Source organism: Mus caroli, chromosome 3, assembly GCF_900094665.2.
Source record: "Mus caroli chromosome 3, CAROLI_EIJ_v1.1, whole genome shotgun sequence".
NCBI classification, from domain to species: Eukaryota; Metazoa; Chordata; class Mammalia; order Rodentia; family Muridae; genus Mus; species Mus caroli.
In genome coordinates this window covers 138035714-138048110 of record NC_034572.1, presented here as the reverse complement: position 1 = coordinate 138048110, position 12397 = coordinate 138035714, and the positions used below count along the sequence as shown (strand labels likewise).

Here is a 12397-nt window from a genome sequence, read left to right as displayed (position 1 = left end):
CTTTAGCAGTGTTCTCCTGTATTTCTTTAAGTGAGTTATTAAAGTCCTTCTTGATGTCCTCTACCATCATCATGAGATATGCTTTTAAATCCGGGTCTAGGTTTTCGGGTGTGCTGGGGTGCCCAGGATTGGGTGAGGTGAGAGTGCTGCGTTCTGATAATGGTGAGTGGTCTTGGTTTCTGTTAGTAAGATTCTTACATTTGCCTTTCACTATCTGATAATCTCTGGAGTTCGTTGTTATAGTTTTCTCTGGTTAGAGAGCTTGTTCCTCTCGTGATTCTGTTAGCCTCTATCAGCAGACCTGGGAGACTAGCTCTCTCCTGAGATTCAGTGGTCAGAGTACTCTCTGCAGGCAAGCTCTCCTCTTGCAGGGAAGGTGCACCGATATCTGGCATTCTGACTTGCCTCCTGGCAGAAGATGAAGGCCTGAAACAGGGCCTGTCCCAGAGACTGTTAGATTCTGTAGTCCACACTCTCACCTGCGTAGACTCATCTTGGAGGGATCAGGGGACCAAGGTGGCTCCCCCAGGTGCTCTGACAAAGCCCTCCTGGGCTGGGTGGACACCTCACCTCTGGCAGGGAAGGTGCCCAGATGTCTGGAGCCTGAATCAGGGTCTGCCTCAGAAGCTGTCCTCTAGGGACCTTGGGGGTGTCCACCAACTCCGTGCTCAAGGTGACCAGGTGCTGGCGCCGACCAGAAGGGTCTTGTGACTGGTCAGGCTGGGTTTTCTGCTTCCTTAATGCTGTCTCTGGTCCTGTGTGATTGGAATGGAACAGAAGGTGTGTTCCACTCACCGGTGGTCCTAAGATCACGTGGAGAGTCCTCTAGGGAACTTGGGGGTGTCCACCGAATGCACGCCCAAGGTAACCTGGTGGTGCCACAGACCAGAAGGCTTGATTCCATTCTTATTATAATTTTTACATATCTATTTCACTTTGATAATAGGAAATGGTGACTAAAGCATCTACATACCTTTTTGAAGCTACAGAAAAAAGATTTTTCTTCAAAAATGTATCTATATTAATTCCTGAAAGTTGGAAAGACAGTCCCCATTACAGAAGGCCAAAACGGGAGAGTTACAAGCATGTAAGTATCAATTTTTCCTCTAACAACAACAAAAAAGTATTTTCTTATGCTTGCTAGCTTTGCTACACAGTTAATGATTCAGAGTTTTTCTAACTACTGTCTTTTCTGTTCGTCAAGTGTTAACAATCGTTTTAAACATTCTCAGGCTGACATTAAAGTGGCACCTCCCGCCTTCATGGGCAGAGATGAACCCTACACCAGACAGTTCACACAGTGTGAAGAGAAAGCAGAATACATCCACTTCACCCCTGACTTTGTACTGGGAAGAAAACAAGATGAATATGGAGATTCAGGTGGGGAATTTGGTTAAAGCATTGCATGTTTGCGACACGTAACTCTATACTCTATTAAGTAAGCAGACTGGAACAGAAACACTTGGTTCCAAATCTTGATTCCTCTATTAGCTTTGTGACATTAACAAGTGGCTTAATTTAAGGTACTTATTCAAAGTCATTGAAATTTTCTCAAAATTCAACAAATTCTTGATTCAGTAGCTGACATAACCTCCATAATCGACAATAGCATATCTATATCTTTCTTTAATATCAACTCTTCAGGAGCATTTTTAGTCTGGTTTTTTTTTTCTCCCTAAATTTTCACTCTCAAAATATCTATACAGCAGAGTTCTGTATATCTGATTAGGCTGTTGACAGGGTTGGTACTTGGCAAGCCATAAACTAAAATGTGAGACCTTTGACTCCCGAAGTACTGAAAATCAAATCATAGTTTACTGTGACTGTGGCATATGCTCCATAATGTCTCATTGATTTGACATGCTATGGAATAAAAAATGGTACAGCAATGAGTACCATTATATATAAAAGCCCTTTATTAGCAAAATATAAACTTTAAGAGTTATGAAAACCTAAACCCAAATGTAATCTCTCTCTACTGCCTTTATCTCCCCTCTTTCTCTTTTCTTTTTCTCTCCTCTCTCTCTCTCTCTCTTGTATCTCCTCTCTCTTTCCTTTCTCTGTCTCTCTCTATATCTCTCTTTCTCTCTGTGTCTCTCTCCCTCTCTCTTCAGGGGTGGTATGGTGGGCAGAGGACAACTTGAGAGTCAGTACTTTTCCCCTTCCTCATGGGGTTCAAGGACTGAACTCAGATTGTTAGGTTTGGTGGCATGCCCTTTTACCCACTGAACCATATCAGTAGCCTGGGAATTTTTGAGATGCAAAATTTAGCAATTATATTATGATTATGTATTTGAAAAATGTCTTATAGGAAAAGTGTTGGTCCATGAATGGGCCCACCTTCGCTGGGGAGTATTTGATGAGTACAATGAAGACCAGCCATTCTACAGTGCTTCATCAAAGAAAATCGAAGCAACAAGGCATGGCATGACCCCTAAGTACCTTTAAATGACCTCTGGCTTTTAACTGCTTTATAGTCCTTTCCAATGACAAGCATCCATATTTTCTTACAAGGCAGATAATAGATGCAATATCACAAGCCTATTTTATGCTTATTTTAGGCCATTTTCCTTGAAGACAATGACTATCTGTACAAAAATATACATAGCCTCAATGCCAATCATTTGTTTGGCATTTTGACACTTTTTATTTACACATCTCTCCCAGACCTGCCAGAACTCATTAAGAATTCACTTACTGATTTGAACTGCAAGCCAATGGGGTAAGCTGTGGTTAAAGCCTGGTGTATCTCTTCTGATCACTGCTGGCTATGACTCTCCCTGGAACAGCACACATCAATCCTTATTTATTCCATTGCCTTTTTTGGCAGTCCCTCATTCTCTGAATCCAGTCACATTGTCATCTGGATAAAATGATGCTCCTTGATTAGTCAAAGCACATGTAGTTATGTGATGCCACTCTTCAAGGATGTCTTTCTGGAAAAGAAGACCGCACTGCACATCAAGAATAATTGTCCCACTGGTTCTGTCAACCAAGTGTCTACAGAGAGTTGGTCCAAGGCCAGCTGCAGGAATGTCTAAGGGAAAGACCCACCCACAGCTTTCATCACAGTGGAGAGCCCCATTGTGTGTGACAAAGCCCCACTTTGGGTTTTTTTTTGTATTTTTTTTAGGGGTTTTGTTTTGTTTTGTTTTGTTTCATTACAGTTTCTTGAAAAACAAATGATTACTTTGATTGGCCAGCAGTGGAGGAAGGTCCTGGCAGCTACACAACAAATACCATGCCACACAGTTCAGTGGGAACAGGACCACTTTTCAAAGGAATGACTAAGTTGTCTCTTAGACTCACTTCCATATTTTCAGGTGCTCCACGGGTATCATGGGTACAAATAGAGTCCATACATGCCAAGGGGGCAGCTGTATAACCAGAAGGTGCAGAACTAATTCCACCACAAAGTTATATGAAAAGGATTGTCAATTCTTCCCAGATAAAGTTCAATCAGAAAAGGCATCCATAATGTTCATGCAAAGTATCGATTCTGTAAGTATACCAGTCACTGTGTCCAGAATCTATAATCAAAGGATTTGTCTAATATCATTAATTTAAATAATCATGATGATGATGATGATGATGATGATGGTGAAAGTAAGAGTAAGAAACTACACATTGCTAGGCAAGCGCTCAACCAGAGATGTAATGGATGTTAAGCATGACATGAGGATTAAATATGTTAATGTAGAGTCCATTGAACATTGACTGACACCGAGTAAGTATTCATTCTCTATTGTATATTAACACTATGCTCTGTTAATAGCTAGATAATTGTTGTTATTATAATTATAAGTCTACTTTACTGTTAATAGGACTTTACTTGAGCATCCATATTTGCTAAATACGATACATATTCCCCTTTAATTTAAACAAACAAACAAACATGTTTTTAATTAAAGTTGAACCCTCCAAGACAGCCTCCTTCATACCACTCCCATGCCCCTTCCCCCACTGTCAACAACTGCTTTTTCTTTGATAGCTATTGTTACATACATCCATAGCAAAGTATCAACTACAATTACTTTGCTAGGCCAGCATAATTACTTTTAATTTCTAACACTGGACATACTTTTGCTTTGTTTTCCGGGTCATTTTTTTTTATACATGAAATAATAATTTTCTACACTTTACTACACTTTTAGGTGACTGAGTTCTGTAAAAAAGAAAACCATAATCAAGAGGCTCCAACTTTACATAATATGAAGTGCAATTACAGAAGCACGTGGGAAGTAATCAGCAGGTCTGAGGATTTTAACAACAGCACGCCCATGGAGACGCCACCCTCTCCACCCTTCTTCTCACTGCTGAGAATCAGTGAGAGAATTGTGTGCCTAGTTCTTGATGTGTCAGGGAGTATGGCTGTGAGTTCATTAGCTCTTTTTATTTGCTTGCTTTTGTTTTGAGTATAGAGATGTACTTGAGAAGTTTATAGTTCATTTAGGATGAGCAATGGAAGTATGATCTTGTAATCCTAGCATGTGGGGGATGAGGCAAGTTCAAAGTCAGTTGGGTTGCATTTAAACCCTGTCTCATAAAACAAACCAAAAGAGCAGATATTGTTATAGTCCAGAAATGTTTTTCTCTCTGTCTCAGCTTCACCTGCCTATGTCAGCCATTCCTGTTCTCTACAATTTAGTAGAGACACTCATTTTCACCAAGGGAAGGGCTGGGCTCTAGCGGTGCTGTATAAGAGCTCATCCTTTGCCAATTCCAAAACTGCCTTTTGCATATCTCCAGTTCTGCATATATTATTGATACTCCCTGTGCCTCTCCTGATCAGACTGAGTTCCATTCAGAACTAGAACCTCATCTAATCCAGAATTCATAATGTATGTGTGACCAGTAGGTAGCTGTTGAATTAATATGAGCCACAAACAGCAGGTGTAATAGGATAAATTACTCAGTGACTGCACTGTGAGGTGAGACAGATATGCTAATGAAGAAATTAAAGTGTCAGCATGGAAGGGAAGGTGGTTATTGAAAGGGCAAAGAATGAAAGGGACTGACAAGATGACCCACAGTGACATGGAATTTCATGAAAGACAGAAGAACATTCAAAATCACTAGACACGGGTAGCCCAAGAAATGTCACTGAGGAGGGAAAAGACTGGCGATTGAGAGATGAATAGACTAACTACCCCAGATAGGGTCCTGGTAGATCTGTGTTTAAAGGCAGAGTAGGGCTGGTGTGATGGCTCAGCAGGTAAAATATCAATATTAATTAAAGAATCAGAAGAGAACTGACTCCTCAAAACTATCTTCTGACCTCCACATGGACACCATAAACACACACACACACACACCAATAATAATAATAAATGATAATTATGATGATTATGATAAAGGCAGAAGAGATCTTTCAGTCAGCAAAGGCTCTTTTGGCTAACACTAACAACTTGAGTTCAAACTTTGGAATTCAAATGATGGAAGGCAAGCACTGAGTCCCTATGGTTGTGTTCTCACCTCTACATATATAACCATAACACGTGTGCTGTGGTACAAGTATCCTTGCACCCACAAGCTCACCATACCAAAGAATTGCAATAAAAATCAGAAGAGAGAAAGTAATAGGTGAGCAGGTCAAGCAAAATTGTAGATGCGTAGGACTTGTGATTTGGTTCGAGAAGTTCACAAACCAGTTTGGGTATGGGTTGCAGGGACGATCTAGAGGAAATCAATGTGTGATGTGTATGTCCTGGGCAGTCATCTAGTTACAAGAGACGTGGTTACCAATGAGTTACCAGAAAGCCAGTGCAGTTGCCCCACTGATAGAGAATCATGGGAAAAGTTAGAAATAGAAAGGGCAGCGTAGGCAGCCTTCTCAGAGTTAATGGTAGTTCAGTAGGTTCCTTGATGAGCTACAGAGCTCAGCTGTGTTTGGAGACCAAGAGAGTCTGGTTGGGAGTTTAACTTAATGGGAGTGATTATGGGCTGAATTGTGATGTGAATCATTGCCTTCAACCCAAGCCCCACCTTTAACTTGGTTACTAAGCCACTGGGAACACCTCAAATAGAAAGCTATGAACTTCTTCATGTGCCCCATGTTACCGATAACCACACTTATTCATTTTCCAGTTATGATTATAATTGCTTTCTTCCATAGTACAAATTAACAGTTGTCCAGTTCTTCTCTCATCTTCCAGTTGAAAACCACTCATTTTTTTCTTATCATTTTTTCGCTCAGTCTTACGATCGTCTTAATCTAATGAACCGAGCAGCAAAATACTTTCTAAGAAAGATAATTGAAAATAGGTCTTGGGTAGGGATGGTACACTTTAATCACCTGGCCAATATTAAGAGTGAGCTGATCCAAATAAACAGTGACATCGAAAGAAACCAGCTTTTGCAAACCTTACCTACAAGTGCTGATGGAGGGACGTCCATCTGCTCTGGAATCAAGGCTGCATTTCAGGTGAAAATCCCACTGCAAATGTATTTTGATCTTTGTTTTGTTTTTAGGACAAAGTACAATTCTCCTGTTCTTACTTGCCTCTTGATTTTAGCATAACTAATCTTAAGAGGTGCTAGACAAAACACACTGGAAAAAAATAACTTTGATGTTCATGCTATCTTAGTACTTGGGAAATCAAGGAACAGGGATGAAAATTTCAAGATCATCTTTGCCTAGATCATCTGAGACCAGCATGGGATGAATGAGACTCTGTCTCATCTGCAATTTCAACATGCTTAGACCATTAGATCACTGCTATCTAAGTATTTAAGAGATTCCTAATTACGACTCCATTGCCTTTTAGTGCTGGTGTGGTTGCTCACTGCATCTGGCTGTATATATAACAGATTTTGTATAAACCAACTGGTTTGTCAGAGGATATCAGGTGAAGACAATGTGTTCCATAGTTTAAGTATCTATTGGCCTGAGTTTTCCTGGGTCAGACGTTATTTAGTCTGTGAATTTTTCTAATTCCTGATCCCACCCATTTTTCAGTTTAGCAAATATCCCCTGTATTAGGGAAGGAGGACAGAAAAATTGTTTAAGTTCTTCAAGGATTATTGAAGATAAATTCTATGATTCTAAAACAGAAATTATCTCTATTCTATACTTTTTCTGTAGTTTCTTTTTTTCTAACTTTCCATCAGGATAGCTAATCTAGTATGAAATGATAATAGTATTCTGAATTATGCTTCCAGGTATTTAAAAATGGAGAATACCAAACATATGGGACTGAGATCTTGCTGTTGAGTGATGGTGAGGACAGCACAGCCAAAGACTGTATTGAGGAGGTGAAAGACAGTGGGGCCATAGTTCATTTCATTGCCTTGGGACCATCGGCTGACTTAGCTGTAACAAACATGAGCATTTTAACAGGTAACACATGAACTCTATGTCACAGACTTTCAATTGTTGTGTATAAATGAAGAAATGACATTTAACTACGTCTTCTATGCTTAATTTTGCAAGAGCCAGGCCAGGGATTGGAGAGCAGAGACAAACAGACCAGACCCATCCTGTGTTCTCACAACATTCTTTGTCCAGTTGCCTGGAAAGATATATAAAACAGTCAATCCGAACACATGGATCACATTCCTTCATAGCAGGAAGAGTATAGAGTAAAATTTAATTGAGACTTACAAACCTTCCATGCTCCCAAAGCATTGTAGCAAGCAAGGAAGGGAAAGGAGGAAAATGAATCAAGTGGCTCCTGAGACAGGAATTGAACAAAGTCTAGGATTTTCCAGGACTAAGAGACAATGAGAAAATACAAACTATGGCAACTTATTTAACATTAAGTATGGTGACTTCTGTTAATATTTAGATGTGATGAAAACTGGTTACATGCTTCTAGTAACTTCTCAAATATAGCAGAGAATACAAAACCAGTAGTACAAATATCAATTATAATAGAAATTTGAATTTCATGGTACCAAACATATATACCTGGGATTTTTGTGGCTAGCGATACGAACTTCCAAACACTATTATGGTCATTTTATAATTTATTGCTGTCACAAATATTTTAAGTAGTATCCAGTCATTGCCAAGATTCCTTGATACAGCAATTCTTTAATCTTTCCAGTTTTATGCTTCTAATCTATTTTCCTCTGAAAAAAATCTAAATGATGTAAATAAAAATTCATAATTTTCCCTAAAGGGCTATACAAAAATCTGTGAATATATAGAATCTAGTGCCTTTCATATCTATAACCAGATGAAATGCCTCATGCAACTGAGGTTGCCATACTAAGATAATAAGGTTGGTTGTGCTTCACAGTTATGATATATTAAATTAAACTAACATTTCAAAGATGACCTTAAAGGCTTTCTGACAATTTAATTTAATCTAAAAGGAAACCTTGATTTTATTTGAACTGTTATCTCCTTAATCATTAAAGTATGGTAAGAACTCTTGTTCTACAAAACAAAGTAGCCTATCATTCACATTTTAGGTGGAAAGCATATGTATGCCTCCGATGAAGCCCAGAACAATGGACTCATTGATGCTTTTGTGGCCCTGGCTTCAGAAAATGTTGATGTCACCCAGAAGTCACTTCAGGTCAGCGTTTTCCCATTCCTAGAGATTTTGTGGTCACTTTTGCCATAATCAAGAAAATGTGTAAGGGCCAAGTACATAAAACCAGCCATAAAGGAAACAATTGAGAGAGAGATATTCAAGAATTTAGATGTTGGTTTGGTTTGGTTTTTAATGGATAGAAGGAGTAGAAATACAATTATGTTTTTCTCCTTTGAGATATTTATGGTAAGTTCTAAAATAGACAAATTTTCAAAATTGGTCAGTATTCATATGCATGATGGGTTAAAATGTTAGAGGAAAATAGTGAGCTGTTAGAAGCAAGATCCAGTCATCTGAGTTGATGAGAAGTGGGCATGTGGATTGCCAAGGAAACCCTTCTCCCCACATCTATTTCTCCTAATGACATTGTGGGACCAACATGACCTTGTTTTCTGAGACTTTGCTGATGGAGAGACAAAAAGTGGTATACTCTGTATCCATTGAGAGACCGTCAACAGAGCTAAATAACACTTCTGTGGCTCCTCTCAGATGTCACATACACACACTCTCTACACTAACCCTCTGTGGCTTTTAGCATCCTTTACAGCCAACAGTCAAAGCAGCATATTTTCAGAAAACTACAGAAGTACAGCAGGGTCATAGTCCCAAACTTCAACTGATATTTCCTCTTTAGATCTCCTCTCATACCCTTCCCTGTCTTCAGAGTCTACATTACCAACCTTGCAACTGTCACATGTCAAGAAGCCTTCAGAAAGATGGCAAATCTATTGGTAGGGAGGGGGAAAGTTTAAGAAAGGAGGGAGAGAGGGAAGAGAGAAAGCTAATGTAGTTCAGCATATGTAAGACTGTTTTCAGATCAAATATGAGGAATTATCTAGAAAAGAAAAGAGAATAAAACTTTTGTGTTATGTAGTCATTAAGGTGTTTTTGTTTTTGTTTTTTGTTTTGTTTTGTTTTTGCTTTTCTTCTTTTTGGTTGTTTGTTTTACATTTATACAGCTTGAAAGTAAGGGTGCCATACTGACCAATAGCCTCTGGCTGAATGACACTGTTGTAATTGACAGCACCGTGGGAAGGGACACATTCTTTCTTGTCACCTGGAGTAAACAAGCCCCTGCCATTTATCTCAGGGATCCCAAAGGAACACAAACCACCAATTTCACAATGGACTCTGCTTCCAAAATGGCCTATCTCAGTATCCCAGGAACAGCGCAGGTAAGCCATTAGCTAGCATTTGAATTTCCCCCTAAAGGTATTTTTGCAAGGAGGGTCTAAGCACATCATAAATGTGAGTACAATAACTTTACCATCTTCAAAATGAAAGAACAATGTATGTACTTCCCTTACCTGTGTGATCCTGAGAGCTATGATGACTGGTAAAAGGAAAAGAAGCTTTGGGTTGATAGAAAACAAAAGGCATCTGAGAACAGGGAGGAAGAAAGGTGGAGAGTCCTGTTGACCTGGCATGACATCTTTTCCCACTCTGCCTGCCAGTCATGGAATATATGACACTGAGGCCAGAGAATGAGGGCAAAGCAAAGGCAAACTTATCAAAACATTATTTTCCAATTGATATTTCACAAAAGTCAAATATCATGGTCTGTGTCTGTTTCAGTATTTGAGGAATCAAGACCTTTCTAAGACCACTCATCCAAATTTGTTATATTTTTTTGTTAGTTCTATGCTTTATTTTAAAAATCACATAATGGGGAAAAACCATGCCTTCGGACTCTAAATGATTGCTGCATGTTTCATTGACAATTTTAGGTGGGCATTTGGACTTACAACCTGGAAGCCAAAGAGAACTCAGAGATACTAACGATTACAGTAACCTCCCAGGCAGCAAGTATTGCTGTGCCACCAATCACTGTAAATGCTAAGGTAAACACGGACACTAACACTTTCCCCAGCCCAATGATTGTGTATGCAGAAGTTCTACAAGGGTACACTCCCATCATTGGAGCCCGCGTGACAGCCACCATAGAATCTAGCAGTGGGAAGACAGAAGAGCTAGTCCTGCTGGACAACGGTGCAGGTAACCATCAGAATTTTCTGAATAAGCCGATATGTTTATAGTTCCAAATGTGTCATGTGTTCCTGGGGCAGTGGGAACAAGATGGCCACCCGAAGGGTTAACACAGATTAGGAAGGAATAGAAAGACCAGCAGGGAATGCAATAGGGTACCACCTAAGTGCATAGCAAGCATCTTCCACATGGTAAGCTGTCTGTATATGTCAGCTACTGCCAAAATGATGTCTGTAATCTTGACAGGCCCTGGCTGTCTCCAGCTAAGACAGGCCCATTCAAAAGATGGAGAACACAAGCCTTCCTTCTAAGTTCATGCTTCTTAGGGAAGCATCAACAAAAAGTGCTATCAAAGCAGCTGATGCAGGAATTGTCTCCTTTGGTGGGAGAGGGCAACAGAGCCTGGGACCCTGACAGCTGAAGGGAAGGAAGCAAGGGTGATTCCCCACAACTGGAACAAAGCACAGATAGAGTCCTGGGAGCAGGGGCCTAGGAGAAGCTAGAAATAGCACAGAGACAGGGACTGAGCACTGCAGGGCCAGATGCTGGGTCTCCCTAGCGGAAGATAGGAACTGCAATGGTTACTCGGTAGGGAGGTGGAGCAGAAACCCTTTCCCTGCACTCTGTATTCTCCTGGGAGTGGAACCTTGCCTGGAAGTCAGTGAATAAAATAACCAATCTGATCAACAAATGAACAAGAAAATATGCCCGCCAGTGCATTTTATGTCATTCTACAAACTTGTATTCAGCTATATTTGACTGTTTTTGGAGTAAATTCCACGTTTTCTCTCATGGCAACAATAATTCCCCAACTACCTCTCCCCAATTTCCAGTCCCTTCTACAGTGCATGTGCCTTCATGCTTCTTGCTTCATTTCTTGGTATTTTACTAGATTACCAGATGAGCATTTAGTTCATGGCAGAACAAACTAATTTAAAATTCATTCACTGGAAAAAAAGAAAAAGAAATAGACGGCCGATAGCTGAGGCCAGCACTGCATGCTTTTGTGTACAGAAGAGTCACTTGAAGGACTGCTCAGGTGTTTCCCTAGGTAGCCTGGGAAATCTGCATGTCTGAAAATTCCCAGACTTTCAGAGGGACACAAATGTGACTAATATAAGAACATTGTTCTCTCTCCTGAGTAGAATGAGAAACACATTTTCAACATATCAGGTGCCCCCTGTGCTAATCATTGTAAGAGCAAACTTACCCGACAACATTACTGAGATCTCCAAATATTTATTCCTACAATAAAATGGGAGGGTTTTGTTGTTTTTGTTTTGTTTTTGTTTCTTTGTTTGTTTGTTTGTTTGTTTTATTTTTATTTTTATTTTTATTTTGGTCCCGGCCTGAGGAACAGTCAAACAGGTTCTGAGGAACCACTTGTGGAGAGACTAGGGGCAAGAAACACAAAGAGTGGACAGCAAGTCTGGTTGGTCAAAGTGACAAAGTTTATTTTTCCCTGGCAGGTTTTATACCCACAGAAACAGGATATGGTGAGGGATATGACACAGATTCGCTTTGTTTCTGGGGAACTCACCTATTCCCAAAAGCAGGATATTGGCTACATAGAAAGTTCAGCAGGAAGAACAGAACAGAGTGGGTTGCTTTTACCTGTCCACAAGATCTATAGATATTTGTTCTTAACTGGGTGTAGTACTTTCATACAGAGACCTCAACTTTTTCCCACAGAAATCTCAACTAAGCTAGTACTTTTCCACTAATGCCAAGACTTTTTAAGTAAGTAGTTATGGCTGACAAGGCAGTTAAAATTCAAACAAGGTTGCTCTAAACATTTTTTCTCTATTGAACTACAGAGGTAGTGATTCTGACAATGGAAAGTAGAGGAGAGGAGGGGAGGGGAGGGG

The 12397-nt window shown here is 39.9% G+C and overlaps 1 protein-coding gene across 1 annotated transcript in view; it reads left to right on the top strand.

Moving 5' to 3' along the window:
* The window catches only part of LOC110291672 (calcium-activated chloride channel regulator 4A-like), a 24367-nt gene that overhangs the window by 8984 nt on the left and 2986 nt on the right, over positions 1–12397 (top strand). The window contains exons 2-11 of the mRNA XM_021158917.1: positions 947–1087; positions 1233–1380; positions 2312–2420; positions 3324–3501; positions 4155–4373; positions 6197–6424; positions 7162–7339; positions 8419–8525; positions 9503–9718; positions 10271–10538. Of these exons, the coding sequence (XP_021014576.1) occupies positions 947–1087; positions 1233–1380; positions 2312–2420; positions 3324–3501; positions 4155–4373; positions 6197–6424; positions 7162–7339; positions 8419–8525; positions 9503–9718; positions 10271–10538 (1792 nt within the window). The remainder of the gene's footprint in view (positions 1–946; positions 1088–1232; positions 1381–2311; positions 2421–3323; positions 3502–4154; positions 4374–6196; positions 6425–7161; positions 7340–8418; positions 8526–9502; positions 9719–10270; positions 10539–12397) is intronic.